Source organism: Vombatus ursinus, unplaced genomic scaffold, assembly GCF_900497805.2.
Source record: "Vombatus ursinus unplaced genomic scaffold, bare-nosed wombat genome assembly UNPS02010219.1, whole genome shotgun sequence".
Classification (NCBI taxonomy): domain Eukaryota; kingdom Metazoa; phylum Chordata; class Mammalia; order Diprotodontia; family Vombatidae; genus Vombatus; species Vombatus ursinus.
The window spans coordinates 4,245,742-4,270,138 of record NW_020949997.1 but is presented as its reverse complement, the minus strand read 5'-3'; the positions used below and the strand labels follow the sequence as shown (position 1 = coordinate 4,270,138).

The window sequence follows — 24,397 nt, the reverse complement described above, 5'->3', positions numbered from 1 at the left end:
AACATAACATAACATAACATAACATAACATAACATAACATAACATAATAGTAGCCAACTGGGCTACTATTTTCCCCCAATCCCAGTTCAAGTTCATCCACTTCTGTGCATTTGCTCACACCACTCCCTATGCAAGATGTACTTCTCTCTTCTCCTGTTATCCTTTCAAGCTTAACTCAAAGTTCACCTTCACTCAGAATTCCCTAGTCTCACTCAAACTTCATACATGCATTTATCATGTAATTTTCTGTATTATAATGATCTGCCTTTGTCATACCCTACCAAACTGTGAGTTCTTGGAATTTACAGACTGTGTTAAATAACTTTTACTCTTTTTCACAACCTAGCACAATGCTTTGCACACAGTAAGTGCATAATAAATGAATGAATGGTGGGCTGTTGTGGTTGTTTCAGAGCAGGACCTCTAAAGGACTGAGGTAACTAAAGAACTATGAATATTGATTAACTCATATAAATTTGTTTTATTTCCCACTGAAACAAAGGAAGACCTGGGTCCAAATCCCACCTTGGATGCTTACTAGCTATGTGACCCCAGGCAAATCACCTGCCCACCTCAGTTTCTTCAACTGTAAAATGGGAATAATAATAGCACCTACTTTCCAGGGTTGTTGCGGGGATCAAATGAGATAATACTTGTAAAATGCTAGTGCAGTACCTGGCACACAGTAGGCATTATTTAATTGACACTCTCATCATCATCATTATTACTGCTCTAAGATAAAATTACATATACACACAAACTATATATGTATGAATACATATATACATTTTCCAAAATAGATGAGTAGAAGCATATGATTATATATGACTTAATAGGTAATAGACACGGTGGTTGAATTATTGAGCAGAGGGAAGGTTGAAATCTGGTAGAAAGAATGAGTTGGTAGATGAGTAAGTGATCTGCAAACCTAGTACAAGATGTTAGCAATCATTTTGGCAATTCAAAATACCTAGAATGTAAAAAAACCCAAAAAATGAAACCTAACCAATCTGGATTATTCTTGGTACTAATAATTTGGGGCCACCATAGAAGTACTAAAGTACTTATTTTAAGAAAATAGCCAATAGCATTGGTGACCAAAACACAATAAAACAATAAAATAATATTACATATTTAATGATATAATACTAACAACAATAAACATTAAATGCTGGCATAAAAGTGGGGCCAAGTGCAGTACAAAGTACAAGATATGAACCCTTTGATCCGGGACCTTTTAATCGAAAACACAACACCAGAGAGATGTAGTATAAAAAAGAAAAAGCAGAAATAATCATGTCAGTCCATTGAGGTGGGCATTTTTGAATTGTTCAACAAAAATAGGTCTTGTCCCTAAATGAAAGCTCAAAAATCTGGGGTGGTTCCTAAACCCAGCAGGCAAAAATAGCGCTTATATAGTTCATTAAGTACTTTCCTTACAAGTTTGTGAGAAAGATAGGACAAATCTTCTCATTCCCATTTTAAAGATGAGGAAACTGAGAGTCAGAGAAGTTCCACCATTCTACCTCACTGCTTTCTCAATTCCAAGTGATTTTCTTGTGATTTTCTAGAGATACTTCTTTTCATTCAGGCTCAGATTTGTCTAGACTCATTGATTTTACAAATATTTACTGAATGCCAACTATATGAAAAGGGGCTCTGTGAAATACAAAGAAGATCTGGTCCTCGCTCTTCTTCCAATTATTCCTTTCAAAGGCATGTGAAACATTTCCACTGTGATGACAAGAAGAAATGCATATATCCAAAGGCACAATTTACATCCAATATTCAGTGTTTAGCCATTAAATGAAAAGATATAGTCACTCAGTAACTGTCAAAATATTAGTCTAAACAGAAACAGGACTATCTGCTCAAGCTTGAATGTCAGGGTGATTTATTTTGTGGGGTAAGATCAAACAAAAATGGAACATGATATAGCAGGTACAAGGAGCTCTCCTGGAGAGAAAGGAGAAGCAAGAATTTAAGTAGTGGGGCTCAGTGGGAGATCATTGTGCCTCTGGGGTTCTTAGCCTGTGTCCCAGGACACAGTATGGAAAGTTAAATGATATCAACAATAACAAATGTTGAACTGCATTCTGTAAGTAGTAACATTCACATGGCATGGAGCAGAGGACAAAGTTTACTTACTGCAACAACCCTTTTTTTGTCTGGAGGTTTATCTATAATAAAATAGATAACCCCATTATTAGTCACTGAATAACAAGGCTGTAGAGGCTGAAGGCAATGCATATGAAGCAGGGAGACAGATTAGGTAGTTTGTGTTACATAGCAGTATCAGTACAAGCATTTTTAAAAGTAGAAATTACATAGGGGAAAAGTTAAAGAGAAAGAAAAGGGTGAAGGGGGAAGGGGAAGAAAAGGGGGAAGATAAAGAGAAAGGGCAGCAGAGACAAAGAGGGAAGAGGAGGAGACAAATGAAAAGGCAAAGAGAAAAGGAAGAGGAGGAGATATTCAACTAATAAATATTTATTAAGCACCTACTATATATCAGGTAGAGGCACTGAAGATAAAAAAAGAGGCAAAAGACAGTCCCTACCCTCAAGGAGCTTACATTCTAATTGGGGAGTAGTTAAAAAAAATCATGATACATGAATGTAATGTACTAATATTATACCATAAGAAATAAGGAATACGGAGAAGTCAGAGAAGCATGGGATGATTTCTATGAACTGATACCAGGTGAAATAAACAGAAGAAGGAATATACTATACCCAATGACTATGACAGCATAAATGGGAAGAACAAGAAACCCCACTCTGAACAATTGCTGCATAACTCTTATAACCAAGTATATCCCCAAAGACGAGAAGAAAAAATACACCTCTCTCTCTTCTTTGCAGTTGGTGGTAGGGGGGGACTATGGGTCTGAAATACTGCATATACTGTCAGACTTGGTTAATTTTGTTTTATTTATTTTCTCTCCTTTTCTTTCTTTAAAAAAATTTTTATTACAAGGGATGGTTCACTGGATATAGGTGGGAGGATAGAGATATTTAGAAATCAAGATGATTTAAAAACAAAATATCAATGAAAACTTACCCCACAACTGCCTTATCTTGTGGATGTTGTTTATTTGAAAATAGGACTTAGAAAAAAAAAAAGAGGTAACAGATGGTGCTGAAGAGAATCTAGGGAAATTTCAATGTACAGGCATGCCCTAGCTTGTTAAGCGGTCTTTGTAAATTTAGATAAAACATTACAACAGGCAGTAACCAAACAACCTTATCATGAATGAATAAAGACACAGTAGGCACTTACTTGGTGCCAGGCACTGGGTTAAGTGCAGGAGATACAAAGACCAGTGAGCCAGACATCACTGCATCGTATTTCAATTGTAATTGTAATAGGAAACAACAAAATATGTGGGGAGTGGTGGCCAAGAGAGGAGTGTTTTGGATGGGGAAATCAGAAGGAATGGTTAGTGGAATTATTAAACAATTGATTTATGATGATGTCTGATTATAATTTTTTTCTCTCTGGACCTGTGAATTGACTATTGTAGGGAATTCTTGGTGAGTAATGCAGATTATCAACTGCTCTGTGATCTGTAGTCTTAGAGAATTGCCCAAGGCCTCTAGAGGTTGAAGAGACTTGTCCAGGGTTATAAGGTCAACTTGTGTCAGAGTCAGCTAGCTTTCAGTCAACTGTCCCCCAATGCTGCATCTCTCAACTTGATTGCAAAATGACATTGTTAGGACAGTGTTATGTGAAATTTCTAAAGATCTCACCCTAGGCTCATTCATTCAATAAACATTTATTAAGCACCTACTATGTGCCAGGCATTGTGCTAAGCACTGCAAATACAAAAAGTGGCAAAAGACAGTGCCTGCCCTCGAAGAGCTTACAATCTAACAGAGGAGACAACATGCAAATAATATTTACAAAGCAAGGTACATAAAGGATAAATAGGAAATAATTAAAAGAAGGAAAGCATTACAGTTAAGAGGGGTTGGGGAAGGCTTTCTGTAGGACGTTGTGTTTTGTTGTTCTGTACTATATTTGGGTATAATAGAGCAAACTAGTTTCACTCTCTCAGGCAGCAAATTCTGTCAAGAAACAAAGACAAAGCAAAACTGACAGTTTTGAATACTGGTAGGGTTGATCACCTCAGGCCAATGGCAGGTAAACTGATCTCAAGGCTTTAAATGAATTCCAACAGGGCTTTGTAAGTGTAGTACAAATCCTTTAGATTCTATGGGAATGTAAAGTTTGCTTGGAAAAGAAATTTTTAAGTAGAACAGTTTTTAAAGTGCTATAGCTATTTTGAAGGTTTGTAACAATTACTTTCATAGTTTTAGACTAAAAGAGCCATTGGAGGTCATCAGTCCAACCTTCTCATTTTACAGACTCAGTCAAGTAAGGGCCAGAGTTTAAATGACTTGCCCAGGGTCACACAGCTAATAAGTATATGAGACAGGATTTGAACCCAGGTTCTCCTGACTCTAAGTCCAGTGTACTATACTACTCTGCTTCATTTTACAGATTTCCTATTTTGCAGATGTGGAAACTGCGAGAGATCAAATGAAATATTTGTAAAATGCATAGCACATAGTAGGCATTTAATAAATGCTTGTTCCTTTCCCTTGTTGCCTTCATCTTTGGGCCTCAATTTCCTTATCTACAAAATGAACAGGGTTTGGACTAGAATCAAACTTATCAGGGAGGCATGTGGCCTGCAAAATACCCAAAGTGGGCCCAAACCAGATTAAAATGTAATGGGGAAATGTTTAATGAAAAAATATATAAAACATATATAATATGTATAACCACTCCAGTGGTTTTGTAAATCAACATGCAGCTGGCAAGGATCCAGTTTCTACCTGAGTTTGACATCACTGACCTAGACAATCTCCAAAATGCTTTCCAGCCCAATTCTATGATCCTATGAATACAAAGCATTCAGAGAACCTCTTATACAAGCTGAAAGGAACTCACAAGGTCCCTCGATCACATTGGGAACCTCTTTGTTCACTTTCCATGTCAGTAATTATTGAATTTGTTAGAAATGCAATTAATTATGTTTTTTTCTTAGTGAAAGAAATGTTCATGATTTAGTTGTTTCTACATTTGCGCGCGCGCGTGTGTGTGTGTGTGTGGGCGTTTGTGTGTGTGTGTACACGTCTCCAGAATATCAATCAATCAGGGGCAGGTCACATAGTGAGAATGGGAAGCAATAGAACACGTCTGAATCATAGGATGATACCCTCAGAGTTCTCCAGTGTTTTGAGGAGGTCCTTTACGGAGGATTTATGGGAAAATCTGGACAAAAATCAGATAGTCTGAGGTGTAAATACTCACAGTGGTGAAATTATAGATCTATCAAAGTAGGTGAAAGACCATGCTCTTCTCTTACTTAGGGGCAGCATGTTAACAGTGGAGAGAACATTGAATTTAAAACCTGGGGTGGAAATCCTCCAGTTAATTTTGTTTTAAGGCAATTGAGGTTAAGTGACTCGCCCAGGGTCACACAGCTAGTAAGTGTCAAGTGTTTTGTCTGAGGCTGGATTTAAACTCAGGTCCTCCTGAATTCAGGGCCAGTGCTCTATCCACTTTGCCACCTAGGTGCCCCTGAGGTGGAATCCTAATTCTACCACTTATGAGCTATATAGCTTTGGGCAGGGGCAGCTAGGTGGCGCAGTGGATAGAGCACTGGCCCTGGATTCAGGAGGACCTGAGTTCAAATTTGGCCTCAGACACATAACACTTACTAGCTGTGTGACCCTAGGCAAGTCGCTTAACCCCTTTTGCCTAGCAAAAAAAAAAAAAGAAAAAAGAAAAAAAGAAATATATAGCTTTGGGCAAAGTATTTAAGTTTTTTTCTGTTTCAGTGTTTTCTAGTAAAATGAGTATAATTGTATCTGTCTTACCTATCTGACCAGGTGACGGAAATCAAAGGCACAGTGGAGAGCACCAGGCCTGGAGTCAAGATGAACTGAGTTCAAATCCAGCCCTACATACTTACTAGCTGTGTGACCTTAGGCAAGTCACTTAACCCTGTTTGCCTCAGTTTCCTCATCTGTAAAATGAGCTGGAGAAGGAAATGGCAAACCACTCCAGTATCTTTGCCAAGAAACCTCTCCGCCCCCAAAGAAAAGGGGGTCACTGAGAGTCAGACCCGACTAAAAGTAACTAAATAATAACAATGTGTTTAGAATGTTTTGTGATTATAAAGCATAATATAGATAGGTTTTATGTTTTGTTTTGTTTTACCATTATTACCATGGGCAAAATGAGTACATTAATTTAGACATAAATGGTGATACCATAAGCAGATTAGGAGAACGAGGAATAGTTTACCTGTTGGATCTGTGCAGAAGGAAAGAATTTGTTCTTTTGATCAGATCACTTAATCTGAGTCTCCATTTCCTTATGTGTAAAAAGTAATACACGAAGGAATTCTCTCATTGGTCATGTAGCTAGTTGAGTGTTAAGATATCAGTTTAGAAACCAAGTTACCCTGACTCTATAGCATCACTTTATCCCATTCACTATACTGATTCTTATTTTGCCAGCTATCAGGAGTCTGGATTTGAGAAAGGGCAAATTAGAAAAAAGGAGGGAAGTTAGGAGGTTGTTGAAATTATTAAGGTCACTAATCCCTGTCCTGCCCACTCATAGAGCTGTGGTGAAGGTCAGGTATATATATGGATGCTATACAAATAAATGTCAAAAATGTTAACAGTAATAACAGTAATCATAAACTCTAATAAGAATAAACAAAGATATTTGAATAATGACAATAGCTAGCATTTATATAGAGTTTTAAGGTTCGCAAAGTGCTATGTGCCTATCATAGCTAAGAAAATAGTTTGATATTAGAAAAACTGAACAGTTCTACTTCTCAACAAGATGATAGAGGTTTAGCATTCTGAAGTACTTGTGAGACAAAACATTGACATTCAGAAATACTTGCCAGTGATTGGGCTTTTCTCAGCTTGGATCTGTCTTGAAATTTATTTTTCTTGTTATGTGATTGTCGGCTGAAATCTGAGGCCTGTTCGTTTCCTTTCTTCTTTCTATAAATTGAGAAAAGAAGTACTAGCAAAAATTAAAAATGAAGAGGTGAGTGCCAGTTTTTCATAAATGATATGTGAACATTCATCACTGGATTCAACAAATTCAATACAATTTAACACACATCAATCACGTACTATGTGCAAAATCTGTGCTAGGGGATGAGGATAAAAAGAACAACAACAAAAAATTCAAGGAGCTTCTATTCTACTAGCGATAGATATGAAATGTGATGTCTGGGAGAGAACACTAACTATTGGGAGATCAGGAAGGGCTTCCTGGAGGAAGTGGTACCTAGAGCTGAGGCCTGAAGGAAGCTAGGAATCCTAAGAGATCAAGGTGAGGCAGGAGTGCATGAAACATAGAAAAAAGCCTGTGCAATGCCCTGTAGACTGGAGATGGCATGATGAGTTTGGGGAACAGCTAGGAGGGCAGTTTGGCCGAAACTGAGACTTCATGAAAGGAAAGAATATGAAAAAAGTATATATACAGAAAGGAGCCTGACTGTAGAAGGTTTTAAATAATCCAAAAGAGAGTTGGTATTTCATCTTAGAGGCAATAGGGAGCCACTAACTATTTTAAAGCACAGTAGTAACATGAATCAGATCTATGGAAAATTACTTTGGCAGCTACCTGAAAGATGGAGTGGAGAAAGGAGAGACTGGAAGCTGGGTAACCAATTAGCAGACTACTGCAATAATTCAAAGGCAGCTAGGTGGCGCCATAGTGCATCCAGTGCTGAGTCTGAAGTCAGGAAGACTCATCTTCATGAGTTCAAATCTGGCCTCAGACACTACCTGTGTGACCCTGGGCAAGTCAACCCTGTTTGCCTCAGTTTCCTATCTGTAAAATGAGCTGGAGAAGGAAATGGCAAACCACTCCTATATCTTTGCCAAGAGGACCCCAAACGGGGTCACGAAGAATCAGACACAACCAGAATAACCCAATGACAACAAAGCTATAATCCAAGGAAGAGGTGATAAGGGCCGAAACTGGCGTATAGGCTGTGTGAGAAAAGAGAAGGGAATGGATACAAGAGACGTGGAAGTCAGGCCAACAAGACTCGTCAGATGGCTGAGTATTGCACAGATGGCATGTGCCTGGAATCTCTGCTTTGAGGGAAGAAGGGAGGAGAGGCTGTGGCTGGTGGATAGTGTAAGCTCTGGAGTTCTGAGCTGCGGCAGGGCTAAAGCCGACAGGTGTCCTCGCTAAATCTGGCATCTACAGGATGAGCCCCCAAGAGCAGGCTGCCTAAAATCTGTCCAGGTCAGAAATGGAACAAAGCTTCTGCTCAGATCAGCAGTAGGGTTAGAGTGGCTACTGTACTTCCAGACTGGGTGAAATAGGGAAACCCAGTTTCAAAAAAGAAAAAGAAAAAAAGAGAAAGAAAAAGAAAAGAAAAGAAAAAAGTAAAGATTTGGCAAATGATTGGATATGAGGAATGAGGGAAAGGAAAATATCAAGGATTCCAGGATGATTCTGAAGTTATAAATCTATATGATTAAAATGTTTACATCTTAATGAATGGTCATCTAAGACATCAGAGGATCGATGGACAATCGCTAAGGCCAAAGCTCTTCCATAATGGGACACAGAACAGGTGCCTGGGAAGGGCAGAAATCCTAATTGGAGAGAAAGGGAAGATGAAGATGGCAAAGGCAAGTTTCAGATTTTGCTTGGGCTCTGCCTGTAGGTGGTAGTGGCAGCTTTGTGGGGGAGATATCTCAGAATCTCAGCATTAGAAGAGACCTCAGGGTCCATCTAGTCCAACACTGTATCTGAAAAATAGTCTCCTCTACAACATTGCCGTGAAGTGGGCGTCCAGCTTTTGCTTGAAGACCTCAAGAGAAGGAGAGCTCACCAAGTTCCCAACGAAGCCCATTCCAGCTCTAATGGACTGATCTGAAGATTAGGAGGTTTTTCCTTAAATCAGATACAAATTTGTCTTCCCGTAACGTCCATTCATTGCTCCTCGTTCTGCCTTCTGGGTTCAAGAGCCCTTCAAATAATGCTATCGCTCCTCTCACCAAGTCTTTTCTAGATTCCACAGTACTTTCAATAAATCTGCTATCCAAAATCCTCCAAGGCCTCTCACTATCCTGATAACCTCCTCTAGACATATTACAGCCAGTGTATGCCCTTGCTAAAATGTGACACCCAAAACTAAACACAGTACTTCAAATATATTTTGATCAGTTGAGAATATAGCATCTTTCTCATTCTGGACACTACACCTAAGATTGCATTAGACTTTTTGGCTACCATATAACACAATTGACTCATATTGAGTTTTCAGTCCACTAAAATCTCAGATCTTTTTTCAATGAACTACCATCCAGCTACACTTTCTCCATCTTATATTTATGAAGTTGATTTTTGGGGGAAATTATGTGTAATTATATTTATCACTATCAAATATCATTTTATTAGACTTAGTCCATCATTTTAACTTGCTGAGACCTTTTTGGATCAACACATATGTTAGCTATTCTTTCTGTTTTGTGTCATCTGCAGTTCTGACAAACACGTCCTTCATGGCTTCACCCAAGCCACTGAAAAAATGTTGAACAGTTCAGAGCTAAAGATAGAGCCCTTGACTACTCAGCCAAAGACCTCCCTGCAAGTCGACATCAAGCCATTAACAACAACCCTTTGGTTCTAGCCATTCAACCAGTTCTGAATTTACCCAACTATAGTATCATTTATTCTAGACCACATTTCTTCAGCCTTTCTACCTCACCACCATGCTTCAGCTGCCATCTTTCCCTGGAACATCCTTCCACCCCGTGGCCCTCTTCCCCCATTAATGAATTTCTTCTAGAAGCTCCATTTTGTGAAAGGGCTCAGGGTAACGCTATTCCTCTCTTGACTCTGCTTCTGACTCTCAGGACTTTGCAACCATGCCCCTACATGAATACCTTGCCCTACCCCCCTCCCTTTCCAACTCCTTTTTATTTGTCTTCCTCCATTAGAAGAATGTAAGCTCCTTGAAGGCAGGGATTGTTTATCTTTTTGCCTGCATTTGTATCCCCAACACTTATCTCAGTGCTTAGCACACAGGAAATGTTTAATAAATGCTTGTTGACCTTGACCTTAGTAAATTTTTTTGCTAATATCTAAAAAAAATCTATGCATTCATTACACTCTCCTAATCTACAAGTTGAGTAATCCCATTAAAAATAGAAAAGAAAAGAAAGAAAATGAAGTAAGTTTGCCATCTCCTGTTTGGGATGGAAACCATTCTGGCTTTTAGTGATCATTGATCCTCTCTCTAAATGCTCATAAACCACATTCTTAATAAATCCATTCTAGAATTCTGCCAAAAATCGAATTTAAGCTTCCTCACTATAGTTTGTACTCTTCTCTTTTTTGAAAGTTGAGACTATGTTTGCCCTTCTTCAGCTCCTATTCCTTTCTCTACAAGCTTTTAAAGATCATTGACAGTGAGTAGGTTCAGCAATCATATCTGCAAGTTTTTTCAGTATCCTTAGAATAAGGAGCCTGAAGGCTTCCCATTGACCCAAGACCTAAAAGTATTATTGCCCCCATTCACTTCCCCTTTTCTGACATGCCTATCTGCCTACTCTATTAATTATGATTTACTGAGTTTTTCCTTCAATCAAATACAAATTTACCTCTCTAAAATTTCCATTAATTCCTTCAAGTTCTGCTTTCTGGGTTCAAGCAAGACACATCTATTCCTCCTTCTATGTGAGAGGCCTTCAAATGATGCTATTATTCTTCTCACCACATCTTTTCTTCTCTACACTAATCTGGGCCTCATACCCCTAGTCAAAAGGTAGGCTGTTGTAGTGGACAGAAAGACAAAGACAAAAGACAAACTGTAGTGGTGGACAGGAAGAATCCTATATGAGGAGTCAGAGCACCTGGATTCTAGTCTTAGCTCTGCCACTCACTAGCTTTGTGAGTTTAGCTAAGTCACTTCACCTCTGAGCTTCAGTTTCCTCATCTGAAAAATGGAAATGGCGACACCCACTTCAAAGGGATGAGGATAAAATGAATAACAGATGAGGAAGTGCTTTGAAAACTCTGAAAATACAAATGTTTAGATTGTGGTTAACTACTTCATAAGGTATTTAGGGATCCCAAAGAGGGTTCTTGTGTCATGGCAGAGAATATAGCCAGATTCTTGCCTATAATAGTAGAGATGGAATGGACTGAGGTTCGCCCTCTTCCCCAGGCCTGCTCTGGAATGGGCTTTAATCCTGGATCCAGAATAAGTATCATGATCCTCAACTCTAATGTCCTCAGAATCACAGGATCATAGATTTAGAACTAGAAGGAATCCTAGAGGCTATCTGGTATAACCGGTTCATTTTACAGATAAGGAAACTGAGTCCCAGGGAGGTTAAATGACCTCTACAATTAATAAATATCAGAGGCAGGAATCAGACCCAGGTCTTCTGAATCCAGAGTCAGTATTTTATCCCCTGTACTATGCTGCCCCCACCTTGGATCCCTTCATTAACTATTGCATTTCTATCTATAATTAATCAATTATTTGTTTTATTATTAATCAATTGTTAACAAATATTTGTGAAGAGATGTTAAATCAATAAAAATACAAGTAAATTAAAGGAAGAGTGGGCCGGCCAGAAAATAATTGATCTCAAGAGTTAGTTAAGTGCCAGGCACTGCGCTAAACACTTTACAAATATTGTATCATTTGAGAAGCCTAAGTAGAAGAAAAATGAAATTCTCGGGAGTTAACCACAAGATTGGATTTAAGGTCTTCTGCAATCTGGTGTCAATAGTCTTATTTCACACTAGTCTCCATATACACTCTGTGTTCCAACCCGACTAGGTCACAAGCTGCTTCCTAATCTTTTTCTGCTTCTTTTACGTTGCTATTACGCCTGTCTAAAATACACTCCCTCCACATAGGGGTTACAATTTTTCAGTTCCTTTAAGGCATAACTCTTCCTGAAAGCTTTCCTTGACCCACACCCCACCCCTGCCCCATTACACTGAAGTGATTTCTCCCCAGGAGGGTGCTGGTATATGTTTAACACTGACTCTGGGAGTCGGTGGCGAAATGTACCCACGCACACTTTTAGGTTTAATGCGCATTATCAACATTTTCTCCATCACTTTCTTAATTCTAGACAATCAACAAAACAGTAAGTAAGCCTCTCTCTAGCATTTTGCTGATTTCCAAGGTGTAAATGCTCACATGGAAAATATAACAATTGGGTTCTCAGGGGCTGGTAGGAGCAGGCTCCAGCACACACCTGTGTCTCCCCTTCCTCAGATTTTCTGATAGCAGTTTGCCTGGATCTTTTCTTTGGCCTTATCACATTCTACAATCACGTTGTTCAGTTGTTTCAGTTGTGCCCCACTCTTTGTGACTCCATTTGGGGTTTTCTTGGCAAAGACACTGGAGTGGTTTGCCATTTCCTTCTCCAGTCCATTTTACAGATGAGGAAACAGAAGCAGACAAGGTTAAATGACTTGCCCAGAGTCACACAGCTAGGAAGTGTCTGAGGCTAATTTGAACTCAGGTCTTCCTGACTATAAGCCAGGCTCTCTCTCCTCTGGGCAGCTTAGCTGTATCTACAATCATACTTTGTTGCATACAGGTACATGCCTTTATTCCCCACTCCCACCTTCCAACATTAGACTATTACCTCTCTGAGGGTAAGGACTATATAATTTTTCATCTCCCCCAGTGCCTCACACATCACCATACTATCTCTCAGTTTCAACCTACTGTTTCCAAGAGCATGTGAGATAAGGATACTAGCTTCTTACACCTGCCAGGCTTGCTCAGTGGGGTCACAGTTGTCTAGGTAATTGAACCGAATGATGTCAGTGGGATGTTTATCAGAAGAACGCCATGGTGGAAGGTCCTTTTCCCCTCGGTTAGTCTTCTTCCTAAATAAGCAGGAGGAGTGAAGGGCGGATGAAGGGGATTGCTTCACTTCTGTAGGGTCACCTGATTCTGCCTGAACGTCAGTAGCCATAAAATCATATTTTGGTGGAGTCTAGGAGAAGAAATGACAATGATACATGATTACCCATCTATCGTCCAAAATATTAATATTATATCCATATACATTCTGTCACTGCTATGGCTTGTTAACTTATTCAGGAAAACTCACCCACTCCCCAACACTGAGGACCTCCAGCATAACACATATAGAATTAACTTATATTAATTAAATTAAATTAATTAGGTTAATTTAAATTAAACTTAATTTTCATAACACATATAGATTACTAGGGCTAAATTAAGCACTTTGAGGATAAAATACCCAAGCTTCAATAGTCTTTTCCCCCTATTTTCTGGTCTTTTAGATAGAGAAGGACCCATTTGCCCCTCTGATATAAGTGTAGTTGTTCAAACGTCCATCCATAGCCGTGTGACCAAGAGTAAGTCACTTAACCCATTTGAGCCTTGAGGGATGAGGACTAGACTACTGTGTGCTAGGCACTGCACTAAGTGCTTTACAGATATTACCTCATTTGATCCTCACAACAACCTTCGAGATAAGTAGTTATTATGATTATTATGATCTTCATTTTGTTGTCATTGTTGTTCAGTTGTTTCCTTCGTGTCTTACTCTTGGTGACCCCATTTTTCTTGGCAAAGATACTGTAGTAGTTTGCCATTTCCTTCTCCAGCTCATTTTACAGATGAGGAAACTGAGGCAAACAGGGTTAAGTGACTTGCCCAGGGTCACCCAGCTAGTAAGTGTCTGAGGCTGGATTTGAACTCAAGTCTTCCTGACTCCAGACCCAATACTCTTATCTATTGTACCACTTACCCGCCTTAGTTTCTTCATCTGTAAAAAGAGGGACAGTAATACCCCTTAGTACCTATCTTATAGGACTGTTGTGAGGTTTCAGTGAGATCCATGTAAAAAGTGATTGCAATTTTAAAAGTACTATAGAAATTCAATAATAATATTCAATATTAATATTCAATTAATATTCAATAAAATTCAATAATAAGATGATTGTTAGAACACCCTTGAAAAGAGCACCCACACCAAGATCAGATACATCAAAGCATTTCATTAATCTCACTAGATAACAGTTGTTACCAATAGTCAGCAGCAATAGAACCTCCAACCATTTTTGTTCTTTTTCAGCCCACCCCCAGAAACATTCCCCGTAATTTGATGGAGATGTTTCTGTGATAGTTTGTAGCGCGTTTCTGATATCCTCCAGTGTATAATAGAAAGACTTTCTCTCTTCCTCTTTGTGGTAAAAATGAAAGACTTTGTGGTAAAATAAAATGTTCAAGACTCCTACAGTGGACTCTGATGGGAGTCTATTAGTCTGAACTAAAATTGCTCCCGATCCTGTCCCAACCTGCTACTAACCTCAGCTTTGAGGAATCTGGGAGAGTAATTCTCATTTGAATATTATCAGGCAGTGTGGTCTGGAGTTAAAGGCATTAGATTTGCAGTCAGTAGACCTGGCTTTGAATCTTGGCAATGCTTACTTATTTAGAGGAAGTTTGGGTTAAGAACAACAATAACAAATCACATTCATATAGCATTTAAAAATTTTACAAAACACTTTCCTCACAGTATAATCCCAGTTCATCTTTAATGCCCTAAGAATCTATTAAGTATTTGTTATTGTAATAAATATAGGTGTGTCCTGTTTTGAGAAGAACCTGATGCAATCAGAATGTACAAAACAAATAGTTGGGGGTGGGGGGAAGGGGGACCACTTTCTCATAATTGGCTCCAAGGTTTCTCCAACCAGTAAGCTCCCCTTGGGCTTGGAAAATGTTATCTGATTTTCAAAACTTTGGTTTGCATATAGCAAATAGGGACATATCTACTTTGTGAAAAGCTTTCTGTGTGTGTGCATCTAAGTGGGGTCATGACTGAAATGATTCAACAACAACAAAAAATAGATAATATCCTCAGGGAAGATGCTTAGAGTTTTCCTAGGGTTAGCCAAGGGACCAGCTGATAAACACTGGGAGGCTACTGAAGGATTAGGCTAAAGTTATTCCTGGACCATTTATCTCCTAAAATTGAGGAATAGAAGTAGCTAGTTGGTGCAGTGGATAGAGCACTAAGCCTGGAGTCAGGAAGACCTGAGTTCAAATCCAATCTCAGATACTCATTAGCTGTGTGACTCTGGGCAAGTCATTGCCCACACAGAGGGCACACACACAGAGGATAAAGTGTGCCTCAGTTTTCTTAACTGTAAGATAAGGATAATAACAGCACCCACCTCCCAGGGTTGTTGTAAGGATCAAATTAGATAAATTTGTGAAGCATTTAGCATAGTGCCTGGCACATGGCACCCTGGTGCTTAAAAAAATGCCTATTTCCTTCCTGAATTAGTGAAAGTTAGATAATAGAAGAGTTCTTAGAGAAATGATACCGTAGGACTTTCAAGAACACAGAGTAATTCCAGCTATTCACAATATAATTCTTCTCGCTGTTCTAATGAAATGATTAAACATTTGTGATTAAAAGTATGTGTTTACATAAAAATACTGATATGAATACAGCAGCAGAACCTAGCACAGTTAATGTTAATTGAATTGATGAATATGATAAATAAAGTCTTCTCTCCTTTCTTATATTACAAATGTGTTCAGCAAATCTTTTCTTCACAAATAGTACAATGTTAAAAGATCAAGTCCACGTAGGTAGAACTATCAAAAGCTCTGATTTTTGTTGTTGAGTCATTTCAGTCATATCTGACTTTCTGTGACCCCATTTGAGGTTTTCTTAAAGATACTGGAGTGGTTTGCCTTTTCCTTCTCCAGCTCACTTTACAGAAGAGGAACTGAGGCAAGCAGGGTTTAGTGACTTGCCCAGGGTCACACAGCTAGTAAGTGTCTGAGACCAGATTTGAACTCAGGAAGATGAGTGTTCCTGACTCCAGGCCTGGCACTCTATCCTCTGTGTCAGCATAAGTGCAGTTGACTTCTGATCATTTCTCTTTTATTAGTAGAGGCAGTACTGAGTCCTAGTTAAGAGTACTGTCTTAAAAGCAAAAAACAAAAAACAAAAAAACACAAGAGTTCAAATTTTGCTTCTGATACTTAGTTGTAGAACTCTGAACAATTCACTTAACCTATCTATATCTAATCGTGGTTTAGCCAGGGGTGAGGAACCTGGGGCCTTGAGGCCACATTGGCTTTCTAGATTCTCAAGTACAGCCTGAATCCAAACTTTACAGAACAAATCCCATTAATAAAATATATATATGTATATATATATATACATATATGTGTGTATACATATATATGTGTGTGTGTGTGTGTGTGTGTATATATATATATATTCTTGGACTTGGACTCAGTCAAAAGGACCTAGAAGCCATAGGTAGCCTTGAGATCAGAGGTTCCCCACCCCTGGTTTAGTCATAGTTGCAATCTGCCTTGATGGAGGGAGTTCTCACACTAGGAACCCCCTTATAAATTATCCACAGTTCCAATGATAGAACTGCCTGGTGCCCAGTTGGTTTTAGTTCTAAGTACCAAAGAATCTTTTTTTTTTTTTTTTGCTTTTTGATGAGGCAGTTAGGGTTAAGTGACTTGCCCAAGGTCACACAGCTAGTAAGTGTGAAGTGTCTGAGGGCAGATTTGAACTCAGGTCCTCCTGAATCCAGGGCCGGTTCTCTATCCACTGCGCCACCTAGCTGCCCCAGTACCAAAGAATCTTGTTGCTGGAATAAGTGCATAGTGCTGTGCTGTGTGGGGTCTATGAGAGTCTTGATTACTGAGAATTAACAGGTGGCTGAATAGTGATGAATAGCTCTAACTGATCAGAAGCTATAAACCACTGAGTTTTATCACTAAAATACTGAAAATCAACAACTTTCAGTCTGATTCTATCACATTTTTAGTTCCAGCTCTCTTTAATGATATATGAAGTTTTATGCTTGTTGCTTTTTCTTCATATCTACCTTGGGCTTAGTAATGTGAAGTTCTTTCACCATCTCAATATAGTGCTTCTTCCACACTCCCTGCTCAAACGGGCTTGGAGAGAAATTGATGCACCAGTTAAAACGCAAACACTTGGGCATCCACAGCTGATCCAATTCAGCCAAATTCCTCCAGTGCCAGCTCACCTGAAAAAAGCAAGGACAATGTCAGTCCCTAGCCCCATCTTGGGTCTGAGCCCTTGACCTAAGCTCGCATTAACCTGGAACAGCCTTTCCATTTCCCCAAAGCCCTTCCCTTCTTCAGAACGAAGTGTCATGGTCACCTCCAACATGAAGTCTTTGTAGACTGGGTGTTCTTAACCTTTTTTGGGGTCATGGACAACTTCTGGCAGTCAAGTGAAGCTCATGGGTCCATTCTCAGAATAGTGTTTTATTAACTACATTCAAAATTGAAAAAAAATGTAAAGTTCAGTTAGATATTAGTGAAAATAAAGATGTAATTTTTTTTTCTCATCCAAGTTCATAGACTCTTAGAAATCTATGCACGGACCAGGTTAAGTAGTGCGGTTCCACGCCAAAAGAGAAAAGGAGAGAAAGAGAGAGAGAGAGAGAGAGAGAGAGAGAGAACATCTTTACTGCCATAATTGCCTAATTGACTGGCCCATTGTTACCATACAGGTATATATTTGTATCATTAGTTCTACAGCATAGATCCTATCTTACTTGGTAGGGATAGTATATTTTCTTTTCTAGCCTCTCATCCCAACCCTCCTCTTCCTGCCAAAGCCCTGTGGCAAAGTCCCTGCTAGCCTGTGGGTACTGAACAAACACTGACAGAGGCTGGCCTGTGTGTGGGAGTATTTACAGTAAAGACAATAGGCTGCAGGTTTTGAATGGGTCCATTGACAAGTAGGGGGCAGTTCCAAAGATCATATAGCCTCTTTGTTCTTGCAGCGCCATGAGACCTTTGCTAATTCTTTCCTTCCTCCCCTCCCTTCCCCTGAAATTTATAGACTCTAGCTGCCGGAAAACACCACCTCTCCTCCACTTTTTAAAAAGCCCTCCCCATTTCAAGATGAGCTAAATTAAAATTACCAAAATTCCAATCAGTCAGCATTTAAAAAAAAAAAAATACAGTGTTCAGAGCACGGCTTGAGGCAGTGGAGGGAAATATTAGGCATTAAGGGAAGATTAGAAAGAACTCAATACTTCAAAAAGAAAAAGTGTGAAAAAAAGTGATTCAAGAGGCAGAAGAAGAAAAGGGAGACAGGAGCAGGGGAGGGGTGGGGAAGGGGAGTATTGGGTCGTGGGGGAAGAGAGAGAAGGATTCTAACAGGGAGGCAAAAGAGAAGAGAAACCACATTCCAAGCCGGTTTGACCTGGAGATGAAATGGAGCCCAGCCCCTCCTCCCTAGCCTCTCAGCAGTGAAGCAAGAAGTTTTGAGGGAAGAGGAGGCAGGCCAACCCCACCAACCTCTCCTCCTACTTGTTTCTGGACTTTTCGAGAGTTTGGAACTTAAGTTGTTTTTTTTTCTTTTGGCCTCATGAATAATAGGATTTTTGTAGGTAAAGGGGCAAGGGTAACGGTAGAACAAAATGAAACTCAGCTTGCCTCTCCTCTCCTTTGGCACTCACAGGGCAAACAAACACTCCGGAGCAACTTCTGAGTTGGGTCTGCAACCTGACTCCAGAAGCCAGCGGGGGGGAGGGGTTGAGGAAGGCAAATATCTAAAATTAGATCTCTGCCTACAAAACATAAGCTTCCCATTAGTCATTGGTGAGGTTACTTTAAAAGTTAAATCCTATAGCCAAATACAGTAGGTTCTATGAAAGCTGTTTATAAGATGATTTATTTGTGTTTTTTAACAAAGCAGTCCTTACGAGCATAGATGACTCAGTTAATCAATGCATCTGCTTCACATCCAGCTAGACGACTGTCTACCTGTGGTTTATCAGCCTTCACCAAAGGAAAGTCAGTATGAAGTTGATATTTAGAAGAGCTTGACTATGTTGAGTATACAGGCATTAACATGAAATTTTTAGTTTAAACATTTATACATTTAGGCCTATACATTTATACATTTAGGACTATAACTAAGTGTTTAGTTATGTAAGATGATCACTTCTTATTTTACTAGAGACTAATTAATGTTAGATTACTGACTGTAATTTTTTGGTATCTTAAATATTTTACTTCAGAGAGTAAACAGTTTCAACCTTTTTTATTGAAAAGAGCTGTCAATACCAAAAGAATGAGGCAGGGATGAGCAGAGAAGGAAAAATATTGACCCTCCCCAATCATCACTATTTCCATAAAAGTTTAACTTAGCAAAGCTTCCATACTAGGCACTTAGTAAATGCTTACTTATTATTGATTGATTGGTTGGCTAATTAACTGATGTAAAAAAAAAAAACATTACTACAAGGAGCAGACCTTCAGAAGAAAGTGCTTTAGCCAACAAACAGCTGATTTCCTTACCAAGCAGAAAGATGCAACCAAAAGCAACACAGATTTAGAATACAAACTCATCTGTAAAACACCATGGAGGAAGATGGCAGAATATTGTGTGTGATATTGCCTCATAAAACATTCAAAAATAGTGGAAGCAAAACCAAGTCAACAAAAAGCTAGTGAGACCCAAGGGAGTCACCCAAGAGTATTCACGAAAATGAAACTGGCAGTAAGATTACAAATAGATGGAAAATGGAACAGATTTGTTAAGGTGTCTATGAAGAAACCCTAAACACCAAACATGGTAGATTCTATGAGGAAATATTAAACATTAAACACAGTGGAATTACTATATTTGAACCCTGATATGTCAGGCCTCAAAATGCGATGCAAGGAAGTAGAAACAGCATTTAAGATGATGAAGCTGAGAGGAACAGCCAAATCAGCCCAAATATACACAGAGGAAATCTGTTTCTCTCTTGAAAGCAACATAATCTTTAATTCAATTCCATTCCATTAAATGCAACAAGTGCTTATTAAGCACCTAGCACTCAGAAAGTATGTGCTAAGCAGTCTTATCTCAGGGAGGTAAAGATACCAAGACAATGAAAAAAAACAAACCAACAACAAGCCACAGAAGATGTTACTATTCCCCAAAATGCCATCTAGAAATCATTGACTATACTGATTCATAGGCCTACTTTCTCTTTATAAAATCTTTATGAGAATTATCAAGGATATTATTGGTGAAAATAAGAAAAGGAAATAGTCATACTTTCATAATGATTTTCTATAGGAGATGGTATCTATATAATCATGAAAGATATAGAAATTGCAAAATCCTACTATATTTATTGTTTGCTGATTACCAAAAGATACCACATTTGACTTTGTACCAATTAATTAATCAATCAACAAGCATTTATTAAGTACCTATTATGTACCAGGCACTGTACAAGGCACAGGGGATACAAAAACAAAACAATTAACCAGCTCTGAGCACAAAGCACTCACATTCTTTGGGGGAGAGGATATTTACACATGTATGTTTAGATAAGGCATAAATAAAATAAATACAAAAGAATTTCTGGTGGAAAGAACACTAGAAGCCAGGGAGATTGGGAAAGGCCTCATGCATAAGGTAACTTGTGAGTTGAATTTTGAAGTAGGTGGAGATCGGGAGGGAGTGCATGCCTAACAGCCTGGGTAAAGTCATGGACACAGGAGATGCAATGTCCTGTGTGAGGACCGACAGGTTAGTTTGGCTGGAGGGTAGAGTGTGTGAAGGAAAGGAAATAATATATAGTAAGGCTGGAAAAGTAGGCTAGAGTCATACTGTGAAAGGCTTTCAGTGCTAAACAGAGGGGTTGGCATTTGATCCTGGAGGTAATGGGGCTCCAACCTGCCTTTCTAGGTTTATTGGCTATTGTTCCACGTTAGGTCCTCAATGATACAGCCTCAGTAGCCTTGCTGTTTCTCACATGTGATAGCCATCTCCATGCATTTGCCCTGGCCTGGAATGCCTTTCCTCTCACTTCTCCCTCTCAAACTCCCGAGTTTCCTTCAAAATTCAGTTTAAATGTCATCTGCCATTTGAAGCTATGCCTACGCCTACCAATTGCCAGTTGTTGTTCAGTTGTTTTTCAGTCATGTCTGACTCTTCATGACCCCATTTGGGGTTTTCTTGGCAAAGATATTGGAGTGGTTTGCTATTTCCATCTCCAGTTCATTTTACAGATGAGGAAACTGAGGCAAACAGGTTTAAGTGACTTGCCCAGGGTCACACAGCTAATAAGTGTTTGAGGCTATATTTGAACTCAGGAAGATGAGTCTTCCTGACTCCAGGCTCAATGCTCTATCCACTGTGCCACCTAGCTGCCCCAACTCTCAATTTGTTAGTGCTTCCACGCAAAAATTACCTTCTATTTGTTTTGTACATAATTATGTGTGTACATGTCACCTTCCCTGATAGAATATAAATTCTTTGAAGACAGGAATTGTTTCATTTAGAGGTTAGTAAAGATTAAGATATTTTTTCCCATCTAAGTTCATAGACTCCCTAAAATCTATCCATAGATTTCATCCATGGACCCCACATTAAGAAGTCCTGCTAGAAATGATGAGGTCTTATAGATGTTGCTGCTTATGGATAATATTGTGTTGATTGAATCAAGCCATATTACAGGGATTCAACGAGATCCATGATTACTCACAGGATATTGAACTAACAATAAAAGAAAAAAAAAACAAGTGAAGAATGTTTGTTGTCCAGTTGATGACATATGATGGATGGTCACTCCATTGAGTTAATTCATCAGCACATACATTTGGGACACATAACTCTAGGTAAGTGACTTGGGCCCAAAATTAAATTGGGGAAGAGAGCAAACATGGTTGAATTTGGGATGCTGAATAGTAATTCCAAACTGTTCCCAAGGACAAAAAACAAAACAAAACAAAAAAAAAAAACCGAACAACTTTTTAAACTCAAATGTTATTGCAGTAATATGATATGGTTACAAATCTTGGAAGACTATACTTTTTGAAGACTCAAAGCTGCAAATGACCCAGTGGGCAAAGGAGAGACTCATGGTGATGCAAGACGGCCACAACAATTTCCAAAGATGACTTATGCACACACCAAGTTCTGTAAGGAGTGTGAAATTAGCCAACCCTGTAGTAAGAGCAAGGAATGGCAAATGGACAGCCTGAGTGCTGTACTGGTAACCAGACCTGGAGGAAGGTCTGCAGCAAATTGGGTAGATTTGGAATAATTATAGGAGAATAGCAACAAGAATTACACAGGATGAGAAGGCACAGTTGAGTTATGTTCTGTACTGGTGGAAGCAATGTCTGAACTTATGAGCTCATAGGTCCAGTAAAGTATATTGAAGTATTAAATGAACTGTTGAATTACTAGGGAAAAAACAAATCTCTTCTCCTCTTTGGAGCCTTCCTTCATGACAGTTCCCTTTGAATTTTTTCTCTAATTTCTTTTGACATTACTCATACACCTTATTCTATAGAAGCATACCTTGGAGATAGTGTGGGTTCAGTTTCAGACCACAGAGATAAAGTGAATATCACAATAAAGCAAGTCACATGAATTTTTTGGCTTCCTAGTACATATATAAGTTATGGTTACACTATATTGTAGTCTATTAAGTGTGTAGTAGTACTATATCTAAAAAAAATTAATTTAAATATTTAAAAATTTAAATTTAAATTTAAAAATTTATTTTAAAAATACTTTAGTTTAAAATTTAAAAATTTAAAATTATTTTAATTTAATTTAAATTTACTTAATTTAAAAATACTTTATTGCTAAAAATGCTAATCATCATCTCAGCCTTAAATGAGTCATAATCTTTTTGCTGGTGGAGGGTCTTGCCTCAGTGGTGATGGTTGCTGACTGATCAGGGCAGTAGTTGTTGAAGGCTGGGGTGGCTGTGGCAATTTCTTAAAATAAGACAATGAAGTTTGCTTCATCAATTGACTCTTCCTTTCACATGAACATTTAGAGGCCATTGTTGGGTTATCAATTGGTTTAATTTCAATATTGTTGTGTCTTAGGAAATAGGGAGACCTGAGGAAAGGGGGAGACACAGGGAACCAATGGCTGATGAAGCAATCAGAACACACACACACACACACACACACACACACACACATCACATTTATCAATTAAGTTCACCGTTTTATATGGACATGGTTTGTTGCCCCCAAAAACAATTACAATAGTAACATCAAAGATCACTGATCACTGATCACCACAATAGACATAATAATGAAAAGTTTGAAATATTGAGGGAATTACCAAAGTGTGACACAGAGATACTATGTGAGCACACGCTATTGGAAAATGGCGCCAACAGACTTGCTCAATACAGGGTTGCCACAAACCTTCTATTTGTAAAAAACAAAACAAAACAAAACAAAAAAGGCAATATCTGTGAAGTGCACGCAATAAAATGAGGTATGCCTGCATTGCCTTGAACTTTTCCATTAGACTGTGAACATCTTTTAAAATATATATATATATATATATATATATATAATACATATTTATTTTTAGTTTTCAACATTCACTTTCATAAGATTTTGAGTTCTAAATTTTCTCCTCCTCTCTCCCTTCCCCTCTCCCCAAGACGTCATGCAATCTGATATAGGCTATACATATACATTCATATTATACATATTTTCACATTTGACTGTGAATATCTTGAGAGCAGGGACCGTCTCTTGTCTTTGTATCCCAAGTGCTTAGCATAGTGCCTGGCATATAGGAACTTAGTAAATGCTTACTGACTGATTGACTTTGCCTAACTATATGATTCAATGCAGCAATTTATTGTAACAACATATGTTATTCCATAGAATTTTTTGCTCACTGGCTTATATGTTCACGTTCATCTATGTAACCAGGCTGCTAGCTCTGTGGGTAGAAACCATGTCCTCATAGAAATTAGGGACTGCAAGGAGCATTGGACGTGGGAGACAAGAGTCCGTCAGTTTGAGTCCTGGCTCTATAACCAGAGAGACTAGCATGGTATGATTTAAAGAACATTGAAATAAGGTATCACTACCCCTCAATTTGAGTTCTGGTTTTGCCACTTCCTAGTTGTATAACCTTTTGAACTTCAGTTTCCTCATTTGTAAACTGGGGATAATTAAACATTCACCAAATAAGAGTGTTGTGAGGAAAGCATTTTATGAGTTGTAAGGCAAGCTATCATTACTATCTATGTAACTTGGGGAAGTCACTTGATGTCTTAGAGTCTCAGTTTCCTAACCTGATAACTACCTCTCCTATGTACCTTATAGGGTTTTTTTTTTTGTGGGGAGGGGATCAAGTGAAATTATGTATGGGATGGCATTTTGTAAACTACTAAACTCTATACAAACATGAAACATTATTCTTGATTGATTTAGACCCAGGTCAAGGAATTTGCTCATTATGACACTGCTGTTTCTGGCAGAACCAGAACAAGGACCCAGGCCTCTTCATTCTTGGTGAAACAC

The 24,397-nt window shown here is 38.6% G+C and overlaps 1 protein-coding gene across 2 annotated transcripts in view; it reads right to left on the bottom strand.

Moving 5' to 3' along the window:
- FBXO16 (F-box protein 16) overlaps positions 1-24,397 on the bottom strand; it is a 79,289-nt gene that overhangs the window by 8,023 nt on the left and 46,869 nt on the right. For both annotated transcript variants that reach the window (XM_027853938.1, XM_027853939.1), the window contains 3 exons: positions 16,945-17,109; positions 12,808-13,040; positions 6,935-7,037 (listed from right to left, as the gene is read on the bottom strand). In XM_027853938.1, the coding sequence (XP_027709739.1) occupies positions 6,935-7,037; positions 12,808-13,040; positions 16,945-17,109 (501 nt within the window). The remainder of the gene's footprint in view (positions 1-6,934; positions 7,038-12,807; positions 13,041-16,944; positions 17,110-24,397) is intronic.